The following is a 23,492-nucleotide window of genomic DNA, read 5'->3' on the forward strand; positions in this document are numbered from 1 at the left end:
AAAAGCGAACAGTCATTGTTCGCATCTCAAGGGTGAATAGAACGTGACAGTCCATGTAGCTCTTAAAGTCTTCTGTGCAGTGGTTTTGCACAGGGCAGCCCAGATCCTCTTCTCAGGTTCCTGGCTGGAGCTTCTGGCCCCTCCCTCCTGTTAAGGGCCCCCACAGCAAGCAGCTTGCTATGGGGGCACCCGAGCCAAGCTGCAGCTCCACGTATCCATTCAGACATGGAGCTGCAGTTCGGCCCCACCTGTCTCTCTCCTGACTGGCTGAGTTTGATTGACAGCAGCGGGAGCCAAGGGCACCGCACCTGTGTCTCAGCCAATCGGGAGAGAGAGTCCCAGATGGCTGAGGCACTCATGGAAATCGCTGGATAGAGAGGGGACTCAGGCATTAGGGGGGCTTAGAGGAGCTGCTGCACACAGAAGGCTTTTTATCTTAATGCATTAAGATAAAAAACCTTCTGACTTTACAACCTGTTTAAGTAAACCAGTAATTGCTAGATGCGCTCATATATCGGACATCTCCACTGCAATAGCTTACTTTGCCCTGGAATAGAGGTCTGATGCTGCAGTGAAAGGAAGACTGACTCTCAAAAAATACAAGGGTGCAGGTCCCGATGGTATGAGGATGAATTGTAGTGGAAAGACTGAGACAGACGCCACGGTCACTGGGGCAGTGGGCATTGTGCAGCCGGTGCCAATAAGCGGCAAGCCGGAAGTCCAGTCGGATGGGAGCTGGAAATGGAAAGCAAGATTGATTGTGGAGTGGGCTGGGCTGTCGTCATGACAATGCATTTCGGGTGTGGGCCTTTTTCAAATTAATGTGACTGGGACAGCAGCATGACAGATGTAATACTAAAGGAGTAGTATATATGTTGGAATGTGGGTGCAGCCCTTAGTACGTGGGGAGAACTTCCAGATCTCTCCTATGTAAGACTTGGAGAGCATGTGAACAATATCAAAAGGGGTGATAAAACCCCATAATGTTTCCAAATATTTTAGGACCTATCACAATAGGGATCAGAGTAGCCTACAGTTTTGGGACATTAAAAGAGTTAAAAATCACTGAATGGAGAGGGGAGAATTACATTAGGCAGCTTAGCCGTAAGGAATCCTATTAGATATTTGAGACCAGAGTCTCGGTCCCTACAAGCTTAATTGTGGAATTCAATCTCAATTGCTTCATTTCTGATAGATGACTATATTTATTTTACCTTGTCTTGTATTTTTTAACATGTTTCATATACTATTCTGTTTTATATGTGAGAGATAGCCGTGGGTGTTTTCCCGGTTTCTAGGCTTTTCTGTGTTTTATTATTTTGCCTATTATTGTTCCAAATTGGGACTGTGTAGGAAGGTTTTTGTCTTGCATTGTTCTCCTCATTTGTCCTTAGGTTAGTTTTTTAACCATATGCACTGCCACATTAATATGTGTGGAGTCGCTATTTATAGGAAGTGTTTTCTTTTTAGCCAAGTAGATCTGCCGTGATAACTCAGTGGCGTTTGGTTTCCATGACTCTGGAGTTGCTATTTTACATGCGGGTGACACCTTTGTTCAATCCCCGCTGACGAAGTACTGCCCAGGACGTAACGCAAACAGAGGGTGGAACCTTTTGTGGATGCCGGCATTACCCGCAGCTATCTCCTTGCTAATAGTTCGAATTGTTTGGATATTACATGCGATTTTACCTACAACTTCGGAAAGTGCCGTAAATGTGAGTGTATTAATTTGTGCCTTTAATTATTAAATCTTGTCAAAGAGCACTATTCTGTTTCTTCTTTTTTCATGCCTATTTCATGAATGTATGTGACGGAACCCTAAACAGTGAGCAGAGTTAATGCTGGCACCTCGGCTTATGGATGTATTCCCATGAGGGAATGCCTAATTTGACCATCCCGTTAGCTCAGGGGTCACATCATTGAGGAGGAGCTGCCAACTTTTTGCTTGGTGGTGGGGGTTTTTAGAACATCTGTCACTTGGATGGCTATTAGTCTCAAGTCCAGGTTGTTTAATAGACTATCTTATACTTTCCTACAGTTTTAAAATTTTAATGTTTGATTGCATATGAACTTGGTTTGTGCTGCACTTTTTTTGCTGTTAATGTTTTTATATAGGTATTGTGAAAATTATTTTAAGTGTCCAGCCTGCATTCCCGTATAATATCTACCTATTATTGGGTTGCACTGAATTTTATTTTGTATTGGCTACCATGCACAGCTGCACAAGATTTCACACTCTTCAGTTTTAGTAAATCAACCACACTATCGCATCTAACAGAGCTAATGAAGACTCCGATAATGATTATCCTATAACAATAAGGGGTCCCAGGTTATAGATTACAGGTGTCTGTTTTTTCTGAGCATCTCAGGTCCACCTCCCCCCAGAACCACTAGAAGAGTATGGGCATAGGTTACCGGTCAACCACGGCAGCAGGAATGTCCCTTCAGTGTCTTAACAAAGTCATATTGCTTCCGTGCAGCAGTAATGCATCTAGGCCTCATGTGAGGCAAGGCCTCTAGTACTCATACACCCATGCAGCCTGTGCTAATGAAGGTGGAAGGTGGCCAGGTCACTTAAGGCAAGCAACTGAAACGGACTGGAGATCCACCTGGTGCTTCAAGAGCAGAAGCAGTAGCAGGATGGTGCTTCCTCTAGACTGAATGGTAGAAAGGAGAACACATTGCATACACAATGCTCCACCCACCAGATGCTGTCAGCACTCTGTGCCTCAGCCTAGCTCTCATCGCAGTAAAACAGAAGTGGCAAGAAGATTGAACAGGCACCTAGTGGTGTAAACAAATAGGTAGCTCTTAGTGCTTCAACCTGACAGGCCTTAATCATTGTGAATCTCGGGGTTGTGTCATGGTCCTTGACCTGGAAAGTACTCCACAACCAACTAACACAGTACACTCTGGTATGGAAAATGCCACAATGCAGAGCCCAGAGCCCAAAGGTCACATTCCAGACTAGCCCTGCATATCCAGTCTAGTGGGGTATAGTGTCCCAAGCTAGTGTTTGGGAAACACTGATCCAGATTGCTACTACTAAAGGCACCAACTCAAGCAGAATGCAATGAGGAATTGTGATTGAACTTCCAGAGGAAAAAATTCAAAAAGGAAAAAAAGGCCAAGAACAAAAATAATTAGTCAGCAGAGCTGAGGAAAAGGCGTCCAACCTTCTATGGCATTAACAAAAAAAACAAGGCATGCTGAGTGGAGAGGAAGGGTTATACCGAGGCTGCTTTATCATTTTTCTGTTTGAGTCTAAACACCCAGTAGGCAGTAGTATAACCATGTACAGTATCTGAATATCTGTGTCCCTCATGTGATGATAAAGAAAAGCATTTGAAAGATGCAACAAAGATGTGAAAAAAGTGGTGTTCTGGTCAGCCAAAATGTAACTTGTTGGGCTTAGCACTAATTGCTCTGAGCATAGCAGACAGCCAAATGCTGCACATCCCCCTGAGAACATCATCGCCACAAAGAAGCAGTATTGTTCTTTTCATCACATTTCATCTGCAAGGCTTACGAAAATGTGCTGGACAGCGCCACAGACTATACACATACCAGTGAATATTGGGATTCCTGGAAATAATATCCCTCTCTAAAGCGTCAACCAGATCTTTGTCATATCCAGCCCCATCAAACTTCTTTAATTCACCATCTCCACCCACGTCTTGCTGGTTTTTCCGACCCTGCACAAAGAAGAGAAACACAAGTTGAGCATGATTCAACTCAATAAAAACAAAATATACATTTTACACAATAGTTCACTCATTACTCTACTCTCACCCAAACAAAGAATACCTTCATATTTGCTAACCCAGCAAAAAGTATCAACAAAAGAGACTGATGACAGCCGCTAAAAAAGCACCTTATACTACTTGACCTCCAAAAGATTCAGCCCCCTTCCTGACCAGGCCATTTTTTTTGCAATACGGCACTACATTACTTTAACTGACAATTGCGCGGTCATGCAACACAGTACCCAAATTAAATGTATGTCCTTTTTCCCCCACAAAAAGAGCTTTTTTTTTGTGGTATTTGATCACCTCAGCATTTTTTATTTTTTTACGCTATAAACAAAGAACAACCGACAATTTCTAAAAAAAAAAAAACACAAAATACATTTTTTTTACTTTCTGCTCTAAAACATCCAAAAAAAAAAAATCAATTTAGGCCAAAATGTATTTTTCAACACATTTTAATTTTTTAATTTTTTTACTAGCAATGGTGGCGAACAGCGACATATAGCGGGACTGCCATATTGCAGTGGACAAATCATACACCTGACACTTTTTTGAGAACCAGTGACACTTTTACAGTGACCAGTGTTAAAAATATGCACTGTCACTGTACTAATGACACTGGCAGGGAAGTGGTTAACATCAGGGGCGATCAAAGTGTTAACTGTGTGCCTAGCTAATGTTTTGGTGTAGCTGGGGGGGATGCTTTTACTATTGGAAGGCATGGATCGGTATTCCTGCTTTACAGAAACACAGCATCAATGCCTTCTGTACTGAAAGAATGGCAATATTCCTTGTTTACATAGGCAGGTGGCTGTTCTGCCTGTGTACAGAACGATCAGTGGGTCCCAGCGAAAATTGGGTCTGCTGATCAGCCCCCGCTGCGTAAAATCATGGCGGTGAGCACTCGCACCCAATACCCGGAAGTGCAGGATCACGTATATATATCTATCACACACGTGATCCTGCGCAGCACGGTCGCCCTGTAACAGTAAATCGGCTATGGGGCGGTTGGCAAGTGGTTAAAGCCTGCAACTCCTCTTGTACACCACGCACAGCCTGCACACGGAGCACAGGACACACTGAGGAGCATCTACAAGGTAAATATTGGTGGAGGGAGTCTGCTTCAAGATGGTCACCATGACATCCTGAGTTAGACTTCTCCTACCTAGTTTTGCCTTTTGGACGCTGTCATGCACGTTTCCTACAGTAACAGAAGCAGGGGACATCTCACTGTGTGATGCTACATGACTTTGTTTTGCAAACTCGCAATTGTCCTTTGAAGACGATCTTGCATTATAATCAGAAGCCATTCGAAGATCCACTACTAACATTACATTGATAATTTGAGGATTTTTTTTACTTATAGCAGAACTAAACCCTCCTATCTACCTTTACAGCCAAGAAAGCGGTCATCTTCGCCTCTTTTTGATCTGCAGTCGCCAAGGTCCTGCACATGTGATCAATTAGGACACCAGCCATGTGATGGCTTGATAGAGAGCACATACAATTGTGGCAGTTATCATTCACGGCATGCCTTCTGTATAACTGTTTTGGGAATTGATCCTGCTTGGTCTTAACTTCTCCCCCTGAGAGCTGACCACATTTATCATAGCTGCTGTGCTATCAGATCATGGTCAGGGTACGTGTCTCCCTTCCTGTCAGCTCGTATTTAGGAGTGAGAAAATGATCTCCTTCACTCCCTGGAGTTCCCCAGAGCTTCACAGGTTGCCACTGGAGTCCTTTTACACTCCTCCATGATGACATCACGGAGCTGGTGGATGTTACAGACCTTGCGCTCCTCCACCCTCTGTTTAAGGATGCCCCACAAATGCTCAATATGGTTTAGGTCTGGAGACATGCTTGGCCAGTCAATCACCTCTACCCTCAGCTTCTTTAGCAAGGCAGTGGTCATCTTGGAGGTGTGTTTGGGGGGTCATTATCATGTTGAAATACTGCCCTGCGGCCCAGTCTCTGAAGAGAGGGGATCATGCTTTGCTTCAGTATGTCACAGTACATGTTGGCATTCAGAGTTCCCTCAATGAACTGTGGCTCCCCAGTGCTGGGAGCACTCATGCAACCCCAGACCATGACAATCCCACCACCATGACTGTAGGCAAGACACACTTGTCTTTGTACTCCTCAACTGGTTGCCGCCACACACGCTTGATACCATCTGAACCAAATACGTTTATCTTGGTCTCATCAGACCACAGGACATGGTTCCAGTAATCCATCTCCTTAGTCTGCTTGTCTTCAGCAAACTGTTTGCAGGCTTTCTTGTGCATCATCTTTAGAAGAGGCTTCCTTCTGGGATGACAGCCATGCAGAACAATTTGATGCAGTGTGTGGCATATGGTCTGAGCACTGACAGGCTGACCCCCCACCCCTTCAACCTCTCCAGCAATGCTGGCACTCATACGTCTATTTCCCTGGATATGACACTGAGCACGTGCACTCAATGTCTTTGGTCGACCATGACGTGGCCTGTTCTGAGTGGAATCTGTCCTGTTAAACTGCTATATGGTCTTGGCCACTGTGATGCAGCTCAGTTTCAGAGTCTTGGCAAACTTCCTATAGCCTAGGCCATCTTTATGTAGAGCAACAATCATTTTTTCAGATCCTCAGAGAGTTATTTGCCATGAGGTGCCATGTTGAACTTCTAGTGACCAGTATGAGAGAGTGAGAGCGATAACACCCAATTTAACACACCTGCTCCCCATTCACACCTGAGACCTTGTAACACTAACGAGTCACATGACACCGGGGATGTAAACCAATTTGGACATTTCCACTTACGGGTGTACTCCCTTTTGTTGCCAGTGGTTTAGACATTAATGGCTGTGTGTGGAGTTATTTTGAGGGGACAGCAAATTTACACTGTTATACAAGCTGTACACTCACTACTTTACATTGTAGAAAAGTGTAATTTCTTCAGTGTTGTCACATGAAAAGATATAATAAAAAATCTACAAAAATGTGAGGGGTGTACTCACTTGTCTGATGCTATTAAACTTAATTATTTTTTATGTATTCGTTTTTTGTTTTGTTTTTTACATGTCATGTGACCGGTGCGGCGCCAACTGGAGCTGCACGGCCACAGGGCCAAAGACTGCAGATTCCTCTTCGGACGTATCTTGCATACTTCAGAAGGAATCTGAGCCCCTCCAACTCTGCTCCTTCGGCTGCATAGAAGGAAAGGAGAGGGGACTTGTCACCGCAACTTCAAGACAAAAATAGAGGTATTTCCCATATGAAAACAAACAAAAAAAAAGATTAAGGCCTCTTTCACACGGTCCGCCTCCATAGGCGGATCCGTGTTGCTCAGCGGGGATCGATCCGCGATCCCCGCTGAGCCGGCGGATGACAGCTCCGTCTCCGCTTGCAGAGCGGAGAGGGAGGTGTCTCAGCCCCTGCTGCTCTCTATGGGGGATCGGATGAGAGCGGACCGCCTGTCCGCTCTCATCCGATCCGATTACTGAACGGATGGAAAAATAGGGTTTCCATCCGTCCAGATTTCACGGACAGGATCGGATACGGATGGCAGCGGGTGTCAGCGGAGGTGTCTCCGCTGACACCCGCTGCCCCCATAGAGCTGCATGGAGGATCCGATCAGATCCGCCTAAAAAACTGACAGGCGGATCTGATCGGATCGCCCGTGTGAAAGAGCCCTAACACTGTACTGCCTATATAATAGTTTATGTTATGATACAGTAATTTGGGCCACTTGGGGTAACAACCACTTTAAATAATCTATCAGTGAATGTATTTTTAAAGAGAAATCCTAGCTTTTACCTTAATTTTCAAATCAAACTTGGCCAACTAGAACTTGGTCAACTATAGGTTTTCAAGCAAATTAAATGTTAAGGTGATACAAAATTAATTACACACAAGGAACCAGCATGTTATTTTTATGTGCAGGTTTCAAGACATCTACTCCATCCCACTATATGGCCCATTTAAATGATATAAATCGCTTATGTACTGGCAACTCCAATTAATTGCTGGTGTATAAGACCCCATTCACACCTCAGCATTTTGTAGCTTGAAGCTGGAGCTGCAAAACACTGGAGGAGAAAAAAAATCAATTGTTCTCTATGGAGATTGTTCACATCTTCACCACAAGTCAACGCCTGAATCTCCAAAAAGTTCTTAAGCTTACTAGCTCATTTTGCCTTTGTCTTACAGTTTTGTTTTTTGTTTTTTTTAGGAGGTTTACAACCTCCTAAGTTTCACCTGGTCATCCTGCCAGTACTATACTTCCTCTACTAAAGTGACAACATTCACTCACTGTATTGTATCTATGGAAGTGCGTTGTCACCCTAGGGCAGAAAGTGTGTTGGGATAACATCACTTCAAAAATAGGTGGGAGGTGGTCTGTAGTGCACAGATGTAAAATTTTGAAGGTCTGACAGCACTTTTGGGGAATTTGGGGCAGCAGAGGCAGAAAATACAGAAACTTACTGGCTTTCTAACAGATTAATAGGCATTTGCTGTACTTGCAGCATTTTTAATGCAACAAAACATGGAGGAATTTGCACGCATTGGAGACAGATACTGAATACAGTTTTATGTTTGCACCTACATATACTTTAAGAACTACATTTTTTGCAGTCTATCGACCCATTTTGCCCCATGTTTACTATGCATCTGTGGGCTGTCTGAACATCAGCTAATGAATGGATGGATGGCCAGCCTGAAGTCTAAGCAGCTGCCTCACACAGTACTTCATGCTCTCAGTCCATACTGACTATTTTAAATCCTTAGCATTAGTAAATAGATAGGAAATTATAACATTTTAACTTGTTTTTAAACTTTTTTTTTTACATTTCTTCAATTAATCCCTGCTAGGCAAATTAGGACATACCTTCCAGGTGTCTTTAGGAAGGGAGGAGGGGGAAGGGGTCTTCTCAGCTAAGCACATCCTCCTGCTCACATGCCTGAGCTAAGGGCAGAGGAATTCCAGTAAGTAAATGCTACATGAATGATCTGCCCTTTCTTAAGATAGCCACAACCAGAAATGCTGGGGGGGAACATGGAGACATGGATGAATGAGGGAGTTTGCTATGAATATTAAAAATCAATTAAGCAACAATTTTGGTTTGTGGTGCTCAGATGCAGTGTAGTTCCACTTGCAGGAAATACATCGGCAGTCTGCTGGCTGTTATTATAGAGTCCTCAGATCTGAGGTCTCCATCTTTATGTACTGTAAATATTAGGGAGGGCAACCTAGGGAGGGGACCTGTACAATAGTGTATTTTAAAAATTATAGTCTGAAGGCCTGGAGCTTCCAGTCCTTGTAAAGCCACGACACGTTTACACTAATCACAAGCTTTCCGCAAGAACCTGAACAGCCAACTACAAACTAATATAATCTCTATATAAGAAAAGTATAATAAATCTTATTAAAATATTGAAAAGCTGCAGTTACTTTGGATTCTTTGAATATCTCATAGTTGACATGTAATTATCAGAGAGGTTTGGTTTCATCTCTACATTTATAAGGAAAACACTATCTTTTATAGAGCTGTCAAAAAAGCATTATAAAGGAGTTGAATTCATAGACTTCTCTTTGCTTGTCTTACTGAATTTAAGAAAGTTGCAGTATTCTATGTGGCACACTTTTGAAAAACTATTTCCTGCCTGCCATCTAGTGACCATTCCTAAAAGAAACATTCAGAAATCATTACATACACTTTAATATTAATTACATCTTACTAGTTCTGGATTGGACCCCCTTTTGCCTTCAGAACTGCCTTAATTCTTCATAACATAGATTCAACAATGTGTTGGAAACATTCCTCAGAGATTTTGATCCATACTGACATTATAGGAGATATTACTGTAGATTTTCCAGCTGCACATCCATGATGTAAATCCACCACATCCTAAAGGTGCTCTATTGGATTGAGATCTGCTGACTGTGGAGGTCATTGGAGTACAGTGAACTCATGGTCATGTTCATGAAACCAGTGGTGAGATGATCAGAGCTTTGTGACATGGTGCATTATCCTGCTGGAAGGAGCCATCAGAAGATGGGCCCACTGTAGTCATAAAGGGATGGACATGGCATTTAAACAATGCTCAATAAGGGACCCAAAGTGTGCCAAGAAAACATCCCCCACACCATTATGCCACCAGCCTGAACCATTGTTACAAGGCAGGATGGATCCATGCTGTTTACATCAAGTTCTGACCATACCATCTGAATGTCGCAACTGAAATCGCGACTCCTCAGACCAGGCAACGATTTTCCAAACTTCTATTGTCCAATCTTGGTGAGCCTGTGCAAAATGTAACCTCAGTCTCCTGCTCTTAGCTAACAGGAGTGGCACCAGGTGTGGCCTTCTGCTGCTGTAGCTCATCTGCTTCAAGGTTCGATGTGTTGTGCGTTCAGAGATGGTATTCTGAATACCTTGGTTGTAACAAGTGGGTTTTTGGGTTACTGTTGCCTTTCTATCATCTAGAACCAGACTGCTCATTCTCCACTGACATCAACAAGGCGTTTTCCTCCACACAACTGCCACTTACTGGATAGTTTCTCTTTTTGTGACCATTCGCTTTAAACCCTAGAGATGGTTGTGTGTGAAAATCCCAGCAGAACAGCAGTTTTTTAAATATTCAGACCAGCCCGTCTGGCACCAACAACAATGCCACATTCAAAGTCACCTAAATGCCCTTTCTTCCCCATTCTGATTCACTTGGAAGGATTGGGAAACAGAGATTTCGGGCACAAGAGTTTTGTTAAAAAGATTTCTTTTATTCAATACAAAACTAAATATTTTAAAATCATAGAAAAATACAGGCAAATGATTGTGTATTAAGGACACAGTGAGACCACATGACAATGGTCTATGTTATACAATGTCTCAGTGCATAGAACTTATAAAGGTCGGTTTATATACAGTTCAAAGTACAGGATCATTAGTAGTCATATAATCCTTGGAAACGTATTGCTTGTTATCAGAAGAACCGCCGACGGACACCCAAATAGTATGGTGTCGGTCAGCAGGGTCGACTGAAAATATAAGTTAACATTCACCATGTAATATATGACCTTTGCTCGACATGTTTCGCTTTCTTAGACAAAAAAGCTTCATCTGGAGCATATCATTTCTTTGTCTGTGTGAGAAATAACAATATTTAGATGGATTACATATATATGTTACCTCATTTTCAGTATGTTATAATTACAATTACATATAATTTATCTTTCCTTTTAATTACATATAATCGTCTTACACATCTCAAATAAGTCCTTTTATTTTTGCAATATCAACACAATATAACATTGGGTCTTGAGTTGCATTCAGATACTAGGGGAGTTTAGGGGAAAAGAACGGAGGTTGCCAATAGTGAGTATATGTGGGGATCCATGCTGTAGTTATAGTATAAGCATGTATATCCTATTTATATACCTGGTAAATGGACAGAAAAATGTATACATACCTGTACATATAGTCATCAGGCACATATCTTAATCTCCATAGAGAATTCTTTAACGAGGAGGACTGTGCGTTTTGGGAAGCTCAGAGAGGCAATGTATAGTGACATAGTAGTGAGGGTAGTCACTCCATGTCTCATATCTGGGTGGGTGAGAGCAGAAAAACAATGTTTCTCAGAGTAGTAAGCGTTTTAGTTCTATGATATCACTTTAAGGGAAAGCCCATAGGAGTGCCACACCATAAGCTCGAATGTTCTAAAGTGGTAAAGTCAGTGTGTCTCATGCTTGTTATAAGAGTGTATGAGTACCCATAGAGCCCATAGAACATTTGCCCTAAATGGGGGGGGGGGGGAAGGAGGGAGGGGGGGACAACAGAAAGGACACATAGTCATTCTGGACCGTAAAAGAAGACAGGTGCCATGCGTTTATAAACGATTATACACCAACATGCAGAGTTTGCCCATTCGTATATGGGCTACCCCTATAGTAAAATGTATATCATGTATATTAATTTGCTTTCACACACATATGTGGATATGTGTGTGTGATCAATTTCGTGTCCGGCCCACCCTCCTCCATAATGGTGGGGGGGGGTGACCAGGGTTATATGTAAATAAGCAATTGCTACATGAGGTCCAAGATGAGTACATGCAAAGCGTACTTAGACTAGACATAAGTAATAAGCATAGTAGTAAATAGAGTGCCTCCCAAAATGATAGATCACTATGCAGTATAAAAGTTCCAAACATACACGGACACCTTAGCAATGCTCACCAAACTTAGGCAGGACCAGAGCTTAGATGTAGGGAGCGTGTCTCCTCTGCTTGTATGTCGGCTATTAAGCACAGTAAGATTAAGGTGAATTCCCGGATATCATAAAAGTATAATGTTACAGTATTAATACTGGCCATATGAAGCTTACCCCTTGCCACGCTGTTCCCAGCTTCCGCACAGTCCTCACCGGATGGGGAACCTCCACCATACCAGGGCTTGTAAATGGCGCCCTTAAGTAGCATGGATCCCGGGTGGTTCGTCAGACGGACGTCACCGCCCCGGCCACTCCCACCGGACATCGCTCGAGAGCCAGCACGGGGACACCCCGGCGAGGCTCTCGGCTTAGTCACTGGTGTATGCAGACTATACAGAGGCAGGAAGTGCCTCCGCAGTCCGCTCAGGTGCCACAGGAAGTTCCGCCCGGAAGGGGCGGGACTGACCTGCGGCCTATCTGGCCGCACATATCTCACTGATGAGGCCGACCTCCATGCTTACCCACATTGCCCCCACAGGATCGGTCCGCAATTACATGAGAGTTCTAATTGCCTGAAATGAAAAAACAACACAACAAAGACAGAATTTATATATTTAAAAAAATACAGATATAAAAGCATATTTCGCTAAGGTACAAAAATGTTCCTGGTGAAACCAGGAAATATATATTGGTAACTCCTCACATCAAATAGGTCTTATGACACATATATCCCTCTTCCTGTCTTATTTATAACAAACAGTTTTTTGTGCTATATATCCCTGTTTCATCAATATTATAATCTTGAGGATTTACAATAAGTCAAAATATGCAACTCTCTCTTGGGGTTTGAAGTATGGAAGTGTTTCTAGTAGGGGGCAGTTCAGCCCCTGTTCTTTCATTAGGGCTGTTACTATTGAAGCCCTTACTAGTGGTTAATGTCAAAAAATAAACATGGTTATAGAATAATTCTTGATAAACAAATATGTTACCAATATATATTTCCTGGTTTCACCAGGAACATTTTTGTACCTTAGCGAAATATGCTTTTATATCTGTATTTTTTTAAATATATAAATTCTGTCTTTGTTGTGTTGTTTTTTCATTTCAGGCAATTAGAACTCTCATGTAATTGCGGACCGATCCTGTGGGGGCAATGTGGGTAAGCATGGAGGTCGGCCTCATCAGTGAGATATGTGCGGCCAGATAGGCCGCAGGTCAGTCCCGCCCCTTCCGGGCGGAACTTCCTGTGGCACCTGAGCGGACTGCGGAGGCACTTCCTGCCTCTGTATAGTCTGCATACACCAGTGACTAAGCCGAGAGCCTCGCCGGGGTGTCCCCGTGCTGGCTCTCGAGCGATGTCCGGTGGGAGTGGCCGGGGCGGTGACGTCCGTCTGACGAACCACCCGGGATCCATGCTACTTAAGGGCGCCATTTACAAGCCCTGGTATGGTGGAGGTTCCCCATCCGGTGAGGACTGTGCGGAAGCTGGGAACAGCGTGGCAAGGGGTAAGCTTCATATGGCCAGTATTAATACTGTAACATTATACTTTTATGATATCCGGGAATTCACCTTAATCTTACTGTGCTTAATAGCCGACATACAAGCAGAGGAGACACGCTCCCTACATCTAAGCTCTGGTCCTGCCTAAGTTTGGTGAGCATTGCTAAGGTGTCCGTGTATGTTTGGAACTTTTATACTGCATAGTGATCTATCATTTTGGGAGGCACTCTATTTACTACTATGCTTATTACTTATGTCTAGTCTAAGTACGCTTTGCATGTACTCATCTTGGACCTCATGTAGCAATTGCTTATTTACATATAACCCTGGTCACCCCCCCCCACCATTATGGAGGAGGGTGGGCCGGACACGAAATTGATCACACACACATATCCACATATGTGTGTGAAAGCAAATTAATATACATGATATACATTTTACTATAGGGGTAGCCCATATACGAATGGGCAAACTCTGCATGTTGGTGTATAATCGTTTATAAACGCATGGCACCTGTCTTCTCTTACGGTCCAGAATGACTATGTGTCCTTTCTGTTGTCCCCCCCTCCCTCCTTCCCCCCCCCCCCCCATTTAGGGCAAATGTTCTATGGGCTCTATGGGTACTCATACACTCTTATAACAAGCATGAGACACACTGACTTTACCACTTTAGAACATTCGAGCTTATGGTGTGGCACTCCTATGGGCCTTCCCTTAAAGTGATATCATAGAACTAAAACGCTTACTACTCTGAGAAACATTGTTTTTCTGCTCTCACCCACCCAGATATGAGACATGGAGTGACTACCCTCACTACTATGTCACTATACATTGCCTCTCTGAGCTTCCCAAAACGCACAGTCCTCCTCGTTAAAGAATTCTCTATGGAGATTAAGATATGTGCCTGATGACTATATGTACAGGTATGTATACATTTTTCTGTCCATTTACCAGGTATATAAATAGGATATACATGCTTATACTATAACTACAGCATGGATCCCCACATATACTCACTATTGGCAACCTCCGTTCTTTTCCCCTAAACTCCCCTAGTATCTGAATGCAACTCAAGACCCAATGTTATATTGTGTTGATATTGCAAAAATAAAAGGACTTATTTGAGATGTGTAAGACGATTATATGTAATTAAAAGGAAAGATAAATTATATGTAATTGTAATTATAACATACTGAAAATGAGGTAACATATATATGTAATCCATCTAAATATTGTTATTTCTCACACAGACAAAGAAATGATATGCTCCAGATGAAGCTTTTTTGTCTAAGAAAGCGAAACATGTCGAGCAAAGGTCATATATTACATGGTGAATGTTAACTTATATTTTCAGTCGACCCTGCTGACCGGCACCATACTATTTGGGTGTCCGTCGGCGGTTCTTCTGATAACAAGCAATACGTTTCCAAGGATTATATGACTACTAATGATCCTGTACTTTGAACTGTATATAAACCGACCTTTATAAGTTCTATGCACTGAGACATTGTATAACATAGACCATTGTCATGTGGTCTCACTGTGTCCTTAATACACAATCATTTGCCTGTATTTTTCTATGATTTTAAAATATTTAGTTTTGTATTGAATAAAAGAAATCTTTTTAACAAAACTCTTGTGCCCGAAATCTCTGTTTCCCAATCCTTCCAAGTGAAATTGATCAATTGAGGATAGGGGCACACCCTAAATTGGATACGTCATGGCCAAGATGGCTGCTATCTGTGGACACATGACTTATAAAATAATTCTGATATAAAGGTGGAAGCACCAGCCATCCTGGGAAGTGGCAAGCAGCAACAGTATATAGGTTTAAGTATCACTTATTACCTTTTATACATATTATATTTGAACAGTATCATATGGAAGGATCGTGAAACATCTTTTATGCTAAAAAAACCCTGTAGAGAGTTGCCTATAATTTTTTAGCGCCAATTTTTGGCCTGCATCTGGCGTTTGAAGATAATTTTGTAGTTGTCTATTTAGTCAAGCCATAATTTATATACATTTCTCCAAAAAATAGAAATCTATATAGAAGAGACCATAAATCACTCTAACAATAACTGATAGAACTCATAGGACAACCATGGATTTCGTTGGAAATGCATGGACGGGTCTTATGACTGAAATTGAATCTACCTGTAACATCCCGGCCAAGGACGATATAAGCCTAAACCAATACATTAATACAGTAAAGAGACTTATTAAAAAAAAGTCAAATCTATATTGGCATATAGAATTTTTCTTGAAGTATATACAGGCAAATGTATGCCCTATGGGTCTGAGGATTCATCTATTCCCCTCCTTCGATAATGCTTCGAGCGAGTTTAGAACTCTGTGGGAACGTATTCTAACCAAATGTAGTACCGACTTGTGCCAGCTGTTGGTGTCCCAATATAAATTGGACCTAGCTACTTTGGACACTGAGTTATCATCTTTATATACTAAGAACGAGAATCTAAAAAAACATATACATTACGAGGCAAGATGGAAGGAGGTGAAGGAGTATGGAATCAAGCTTAATAGGGATATCATTGGTAAAAAACAAACTAAATTTTTAAAAGATAAGATGGCCTTCACGGAAGGCTATGCCTACCGGTGGCCGGGACCCAATAGTTCAAGGCGACCCCGCTACTCGCGAGGCCCCCGTGAACAGATGTTGAATACAGGTCCAAGGGAAACTGACTGGGAATCAGACTCGTCTTCGATCTCCGCACAATCTAATAGATCCAAAACATCGATTAGATCTAATCAAGATACTAGACCAAAAACAGACATGGCGACACGTAAACGAGGACAACAGGAAGGAGCCAATTACACACCACGCTCCAAAAAGCGACCCGATGAAACTTCCAAATTTCAACCATTAGGAACTGGGGGGACACAAATTGGACAGACTGTTCGATCTGTCGAGGCACTCACACAAGATGGTTTGGAAGCACAGGACCCTTATTTGGGACCCCTGGCTCTCCAAGCGATACAAATGTTGCAACCCTTATCCACTAACACTAACCCAAGTAATCCATCCACACAGGACTTCACATCCAATTCTCAAACACATTCACTAGGTGCTGCGGCACCGGTTTTTTCTAACACATTACCTTTAAATATACCCAGCACTACTTCTCTTAGACAAACCACTATTGATGGACACTTTGCAGCTTCACAGGCCCAGGCCTCAAATTTTCCCCTGAGCACATCACTAAGCCTTCCCACCTAAAATTATCAATTATTAACTTAACTCCTTATCACTTCTCCCCCCAAGAACAAGAGGTCCTTGAACTTGGCCTCACTTTCTGTCCATCTACTCCTATGGATAGATATGAGACCATAAAGGACGTCTATATGTTCACAAGGAACTTGACGTATAAACATATTTACGACCCAGAAAGACAACGCAACACACAAGATAAAGAAATTTCAGAAAAAATAAAACATTATACAATGCAAGAATTCCGTGTTCTACGGGATCTAATTTTACTATTGGAGGAAGGCAGTCTTCCGGATTCCCAGTCCCCCGACCAACCTATACAAACAAAGACAGTAAATCCAAGACAGGTTCCCTTCAAACCAAAATCCAATAATTTCCCTGACTTGACTACAAATCCCAACCTTTTGGCTTTTTTGACCACAGTGGTAGGTGAGATTAAAAATTGTGAGCTAAAATCAACACAAAATAATCTTTCTAAACAACAACTACAGATGCTTAACAAACTAAAAAACCATACAGACTTGGTCATCAAACCCTCAGATAAGGGTGGTAACCTAGTATTGATGACTCGAGAGGGATACGAAAAAATGTGCCTTAATATCCTCTCAAATCGTACATGGTACAAAAAGATATCCCCATCGGTTACTACAGAATTTAAAGCAGAGTATTTGGATATAATTGGACGTGCATATCAACTGGCTCTTATAGACAAAGACTGTTATAATTTTCTTAACAACAAATTTCCGAGACAGGCGACATTCTATTCACTCCCAAAAACCCATAAAAATTTAACTTCTCCACCCGGGAGGCCTATTGTATCGGGCATTGGAAGTTTAACTGAGAATGCAAGTCGTTTGATCGATTACTATTTACTACCACATGTAGTGCGGCTACCGTCATACGTCAAGGACACACTCGAGTTCTTAAAAATGATTGAAGATATGGTGGTTCCTCCCGACGCCCTGCTCGTGACTTTGGATGTGGAGGCATTATACTCCAGTATCCCTCACGAGCAGGGCGTCGGGATGATACGCACATTCTTATATGAGCAAGATCATCACACTTGGCCATTTTGTGATTTCATTTTGGAACTTCTATTGTTTATTTTGAAACATAACTGGTTTACTTTCAACGGGTCCCACTACCTCCAGGTGCAGGGCGTGGCCATGGGCACTTGTTGTGCCCCGGCCTACGCCAACCTGTACCTGGGGGGGTGGGAGCGACAAATCACATCAGATGAAAATTTATCACATTTTTTTTCCTCTGTGGCAATCTGGTTTCGTTATATAGACGACATTTTTGCTGTCTGGACAGGTTCAAAATCAATGCTAGATGAGTTTATTGCCCAACTAAATATAAACGACTTCAACTTGAAGTTAACATCTACTATCAGTGACTCGAGTGTTAATTTCCTTGACTTAACGGTACTCAAACATGAGGATGGACACCTGACGACCAACCTATACAGAAAGGAGACGTCAGGGAATGTAATATTACATGCGTCTAGCGCCCACCCAGGGGCGCTTATACGTAGTATTCCATACGCCCAATACATACGCCTACGATGTAATTGCACATCTGATAAGGATTTCAAAATACAGGCTAACCTGTTACGAGAACGCCTAATGGCTCGTGGATACAGTAAGCGTTTGTTGAGAACAGCTTTCAACAAAGCGTTTTCTCAAAATAGAAACAGCCTTATCTTTAGAGCCAAACCTCCAAATGCGCAATCGACAGTTAAACTAATAACCAAATACTCCGCTCATGAAAAAGTATTGAGAGATATCCTTGAACGGAACTGGCATCTTCTTCGTGATGATCCTGTTATAAACAAATACGTGGGCAAACATCCCCAAATCGTTTTCAGGAGAACAAGATCTTTAAGAGATCAACTAACTACAAGCCACTATCAACCCATTAGAAATAAAGTAACAACAGGTAGAGGTACTTATAAGTGTCGCAAATGCGCTTTATGTCCTTGGATAGAGGAGAATACTGAATACACTTTACCTAATGGGGAGACATTTGCTCCAAAATTTCGAGCCGACTGTAGCACACGTGGAGTGGTATACATGATGCATTGTACCTGCGGCATGTTCTATATAGGTAAAACTATAAGAGAGCTACGCCAAAGGATAAATGACCATGTGTACGTATCAGCAGGGGGAAGGATGATCACGCCCGTGAGCAGACACCTTGACCTATACCACAGGTTCAATCCCAAAAAGGCAAGATTTTATGTGCTTGAGGTTATTCCTCAAGATCCTCGGGGTGGCAACTGGGACAAAAAAATTCTCCAGAGAGAAACTCTCTGGATAGAGCGTCTCAATGCCACTTATAGACCTGGGTTAAATGAAACACAGTCATACAAATCCTTTCTGTGAAGGTTTCCTTGCTTACCTAATGCCAACAGACCTAATTGACCTCGAGTAGTATACTCGGGTTACAATAATGGCCCTTTGTGGGATATATGGGTCAGGGTGTCGGCTTGGTTTTGGCGTGGTCATCCTCCCCCCGTATATATATATATATATTCAATTATTCTGATACCTCCTCACATCAAATAGGTCTTATGACACATATATCCCTCTTCCTGTCTTATTTATAACAAACAGTTTTTTGTGCTATATATCCCTGTTTCATCAATATTATAATCTTGAGGATTTACAATAAGTCAAAATATGCAACTCTCTCTTGGGGTTTGAAGTATGGAAGTGTTTCTAGTAGGGGGCAGTTCAGCCCCTGTTCTTTCATTAGGGCTGTTACTATTGAAGCCCTTACTAGTGGTTAATGTCAAAAAATAAACATGGTTATAGAATAATTCTTGATAAACAAATATGTTACCAATATATATTTCCTGGTTTCACCAGGAACATTTTTGTACCTTAGCGAAATATGCTTTTATATCTGTATTTTTTTAAATATATAAATTCTGTCTTTGTTGTGTTGTTTTTTCATTTCAGGCAATTAGAACTCTCATGTAATTGCGGACCGATCCTGTGGGGGCAATGTGGGTAAGCATGGAGGTCGGCCTCATCAGTGAGATATGTGCGGCCAGATAGGCCGCAGGTCAGTCCCGCCCCTTCCGGGCGGAACTTCCTGTGGCACCTGAGCGGACTGCGGAGGCACTTCCTGCCTCTGTATAGTCTGCATACACCAGTGACTAAGCCGAGAGCCTCGCCGGGGTGTCCCCGTGCTGGCTCTCGAGCGATGTCCGGTGGGAGTGGCCGGGGCGGTGACGTCCGTCTGACGAACCACCCGGGATCCATGCTACTTAAGGGCGCCATTTACAAGCCCTGGTATGGTGGAGGTTCCCCATCCGGTGAGGACTGTGCGGAAGCTGGGAACAGCGTGGCAAGGGGTAAGCTTCATATGGCCAGTATTAATACTGTAACATTATACTTTTATGATATCCGGGAATTCACCTTAATCTTACTGTGCTTAATAGCCGACATACAAGCAGAGGAGACACGCTCCCTACATCTAAGCTCTGGTCCTGCCTAAGTTTGGTGAGCATTGCTAAGGTGTCCGTGTATGTTTGGAACTTTTATACTGCATAGTGATCTATCATTTTGGGAGGCACTCTATTTACTACTATGCTTATTACTTATGTCTAGTCTAAGTACGCTTTGCATGTACTCATCTTGGACCTCATGTAGCAATTGCTTATTTACATATAACCCTGGTCACCCCCCCCCACCATTATGGAGGAGGGTGGGCCGGACACGAAATTGATCACACACACATATCCACATATGTGTGTGAAAGCAAATTAATATACATGATATACATTTTACTATAGGGGTAGCCCATATACGAATGGGCAAACTCTGCATGTTGGTGTATAATCGTTTATAAACGCATGGCACCTGTCTTCTTTTACGGTCCAGAATGACTATGTGTCCTTTCTGTTGTCCCCCCCTCCCTCCTTCCCCCCCCCCCCCCCCCATTTAGGGCAAATGTTCTATGGGCTCTATGGGTACTCATACACTCTTATAACAAGCATGAGACACACTGACTTTACCACTTTAGAACATTCGAGCTTATGGTGTGGCACTCCTATGGGCTTTCCCTTAAAGTGATATCATAGAACTAAAACGCTTACTACTCTGAGAAACATTGTTTTTCTGCTCTCACCCACCCAGATATGAGACATGGAGTGACTACCCTCACTACTATGTCACTATACATTGCCTCTCTGAGCTTCCCAAAACGCACAGTCCTCCTCGTTAAAGAATTCTCTATGGAGATTAAGATATGTGCCTGATGACTATATGTACAGGTATGTATACATTTTTCTGTCCATTTACCAGGTATATAAATAGGATATACATGCTTATACTATAACTACAGCATGGATCCCCACATATACTCACTATTGGCAACCTCCGTTCTTTTCCCCTAAACTCCCCTAGTATCTGAATGCAACTCAAGACCCAATGTTATATTGTGTTGATATTGCAAAAATAAAAGGACTTATTTGAGATGTGTAAGACGATTATATGTAATTAAAAGGAAAGATAAATTATATGTAATTGTAATTATAACATACTGAAAATGAGGTAACATATATATGTAATCCATCTAAATATTGTTATTTCTCACACAGACAAAGAAATGATATGCTCCAGATGAAGCTTTTTTGTCTAAGAAAGCGAAACATGTCGAGCAAAGGTCATATATTACATGGTGAATGTTAACTTATATTTTCAGTCGACCCTGCTGACCGGCACCATACTATTTGGGTGTCCGTCGGCGGTTCTTCTGATAACAAGCAATACGTTTCCAAGGATTATATGACTACTAATGATCCTGTACTTTGAACTGTATATAAACCGACCTTTATAAGTTCTATGCACTGAGATATTGTATAACATAGACCATTGTCATGTGGTCTCACTGTGTCCTTAATACACAATCATTTGCCTGTATTTTTCTATGATTTTAAAATATTTAGTTTTGTATTGAATAAAAGAAATCTTTTTAACAAAACTCTTGTGCCCGAAATCTCTGTTTCCCAATCCTTCCAAGTGAAATTGATCAATTGAGGATAGGGGCACACCCTAAATTGGATACGTCATGGCCAAGATGGCTGCTATCTGTGGACACATGACTTATAAAATAATTCCCCATTCTGATGTTCGGTTTGAACTTCGGCAAGTCGTCTTCACCACGTCTAGATGCCTAAATGCATTGAGTTGCTGTCATGTGATTGGCTGAGTAGAATTTGTGTTATCAAGTAGTTGAACAGGTGTACCTAATAAAGTGGCCGGTGAGTGTAGATACACCTTTTATACACTTCTCATCAGTGCTTAGAGAAAAACATTAAAAGGCTCCATGGGTTTTGCACATCAGTCTTTTTATTATACACTGAGGCAACAGCAGAAAATGGCCTCATGCACACTTCAGCTCAAAAACGTTGCTTTTACAGGCATTCGAGATTTTTTTTTTTTTCTGCCTCTAAACGATCTCCAGGTTAACCTATGTGTCTATGTATACAAAGGAGTTTAGAGGCATTTACAGGCAGGGGTGTTTAACGGCAGAAAAAAAAAACACATCACTTGTGCATTTAAGAGTGGGACTTTTGAGCATACAAAATGTGCAAAAGCGCCTAAATGTGCATTAACGCTAGGCGTGTTTAGGTGCGTTCCCATGGTAATGCGTTCTAATGGGCAGAATTCTGGCCAATAGAGTATTAATGCCAGATGTGGGGGCATAAACACGCATGCAAAAATGCAGCTTTTTACTGTGTTTTTGCTGTTACTAAACTCCTCTAGTTCGGGCCAGATTGGCCCAAACTAACTATGTAAAGTAGTCCTCACATTTTATACTCCGCGTATAAGACAACTCCCCCTTACACCCTTACATGAGATGTCAAGAGCCCCCCCACCATCATAAGTCAAGAGTCACCCACCTTTCCTTACATCACAATGAACCCCCTTACCTTGTGCTACTGCCAAGAAGAAAATGCGGGTGGATCTGGGAAGAAGAACGTGCAGGGTTCGGAGGAGGACCAGAGGAGGGCTGGAGTCAGCTAAATGCTAAGACCAGGGGAGGCAGGGGCAAGGTGGTGTTGTGGCTGCACAGAGAGGTGCAGGATCTGTAGGAGGAACTCTGCCCTTCTCTCTGCTGCAGACTGCTGAGAAGGGGGGGGGGTGGTCAAAGACGAGCCTTTCTGAAGTTGCACAGAGAAGCGCAGGATCTGGCAAAGGAGTTCTGTCCTCTCTGCTGCCGACTACTAAGACAAGGTAGGGGCAGAGACAAGGATGCCGCAGCTGCAGGAGAGGTCTGAGGGCCACATGAAATAGCCTGGGGGGCCGCATTCGGCCCGCTGGCCTTGTGTTTGACACCTGTGCATTACAGTTTACATCTACTGTATAGTGAGGGAAAAAGGTATTTGATTCCCTGATGATTTTGTATGTTTACCCACTGACAAAGAAATGATCAGGCTATATTTATTTTTAAATGGTAGGTTTATTTAAACAGTGAGAGACAGAATAACAACCAAAAAATCCAGAAAAACGCATTTTAAAAAAGTTATAAATTAATTTGCATTTTATTGAGTGAAATATGTATTTGATCCCCTATCAATCAGCAAGATTTCTGGCTCCCAGGTGTCTTCTATACAGGAAACGAGTTGAGATTAGGAGCAATCTCTTATAAGGGAGTGCTCCTAATCTCAGCTTGTTACCTGAATAAAAGACACCTGTCAACAAAAACAATCAATCAACCAATCAGATTCCAATCTCTCCACCATAGCCAAGACCAAAGAGCTGTCCAAGGATGTCAGGGACAAGATTGTAGACCTACTCAAGGCTGATTTG

General features: G+C 42.3%; 1 protein-coding gene across 1 annotated transcript in view; it reads right to left on the minus strand.

The window, feature by feature from the left end:
- The window catches only part of KATNAL1 (katanin catalytic subunit A1 like 1), a 153,253-nt gene that overhangs the window by 51,326 nt on the left and 78,435 nt on the right, over positions 1-23,492 (minus strand). The window contains exon 4 of the mRNA XM_082247671.1: positions 3,568-3,695. Within this exon, the coding sequence (XP_082103797.1) occupies positions 3,568-3,695 (128 nt within the window). The remainder of the gene's footprint in view (positions 1-3,567; positions 3,696-23,492) is intronic.

The sequence above is a fragment of the Pelophylax lessonae genome (genome assembly GCF_965119305.1).
Source record: "Pelophylax lessonae genome assembly, chromosome: 2".
Classification (NCBI taxonomy): Eukaryota; Metazoa; Chordata; class Amphibia; order Anura; family Ranidae; genus Pelophylax; species Pelophylax lessonae.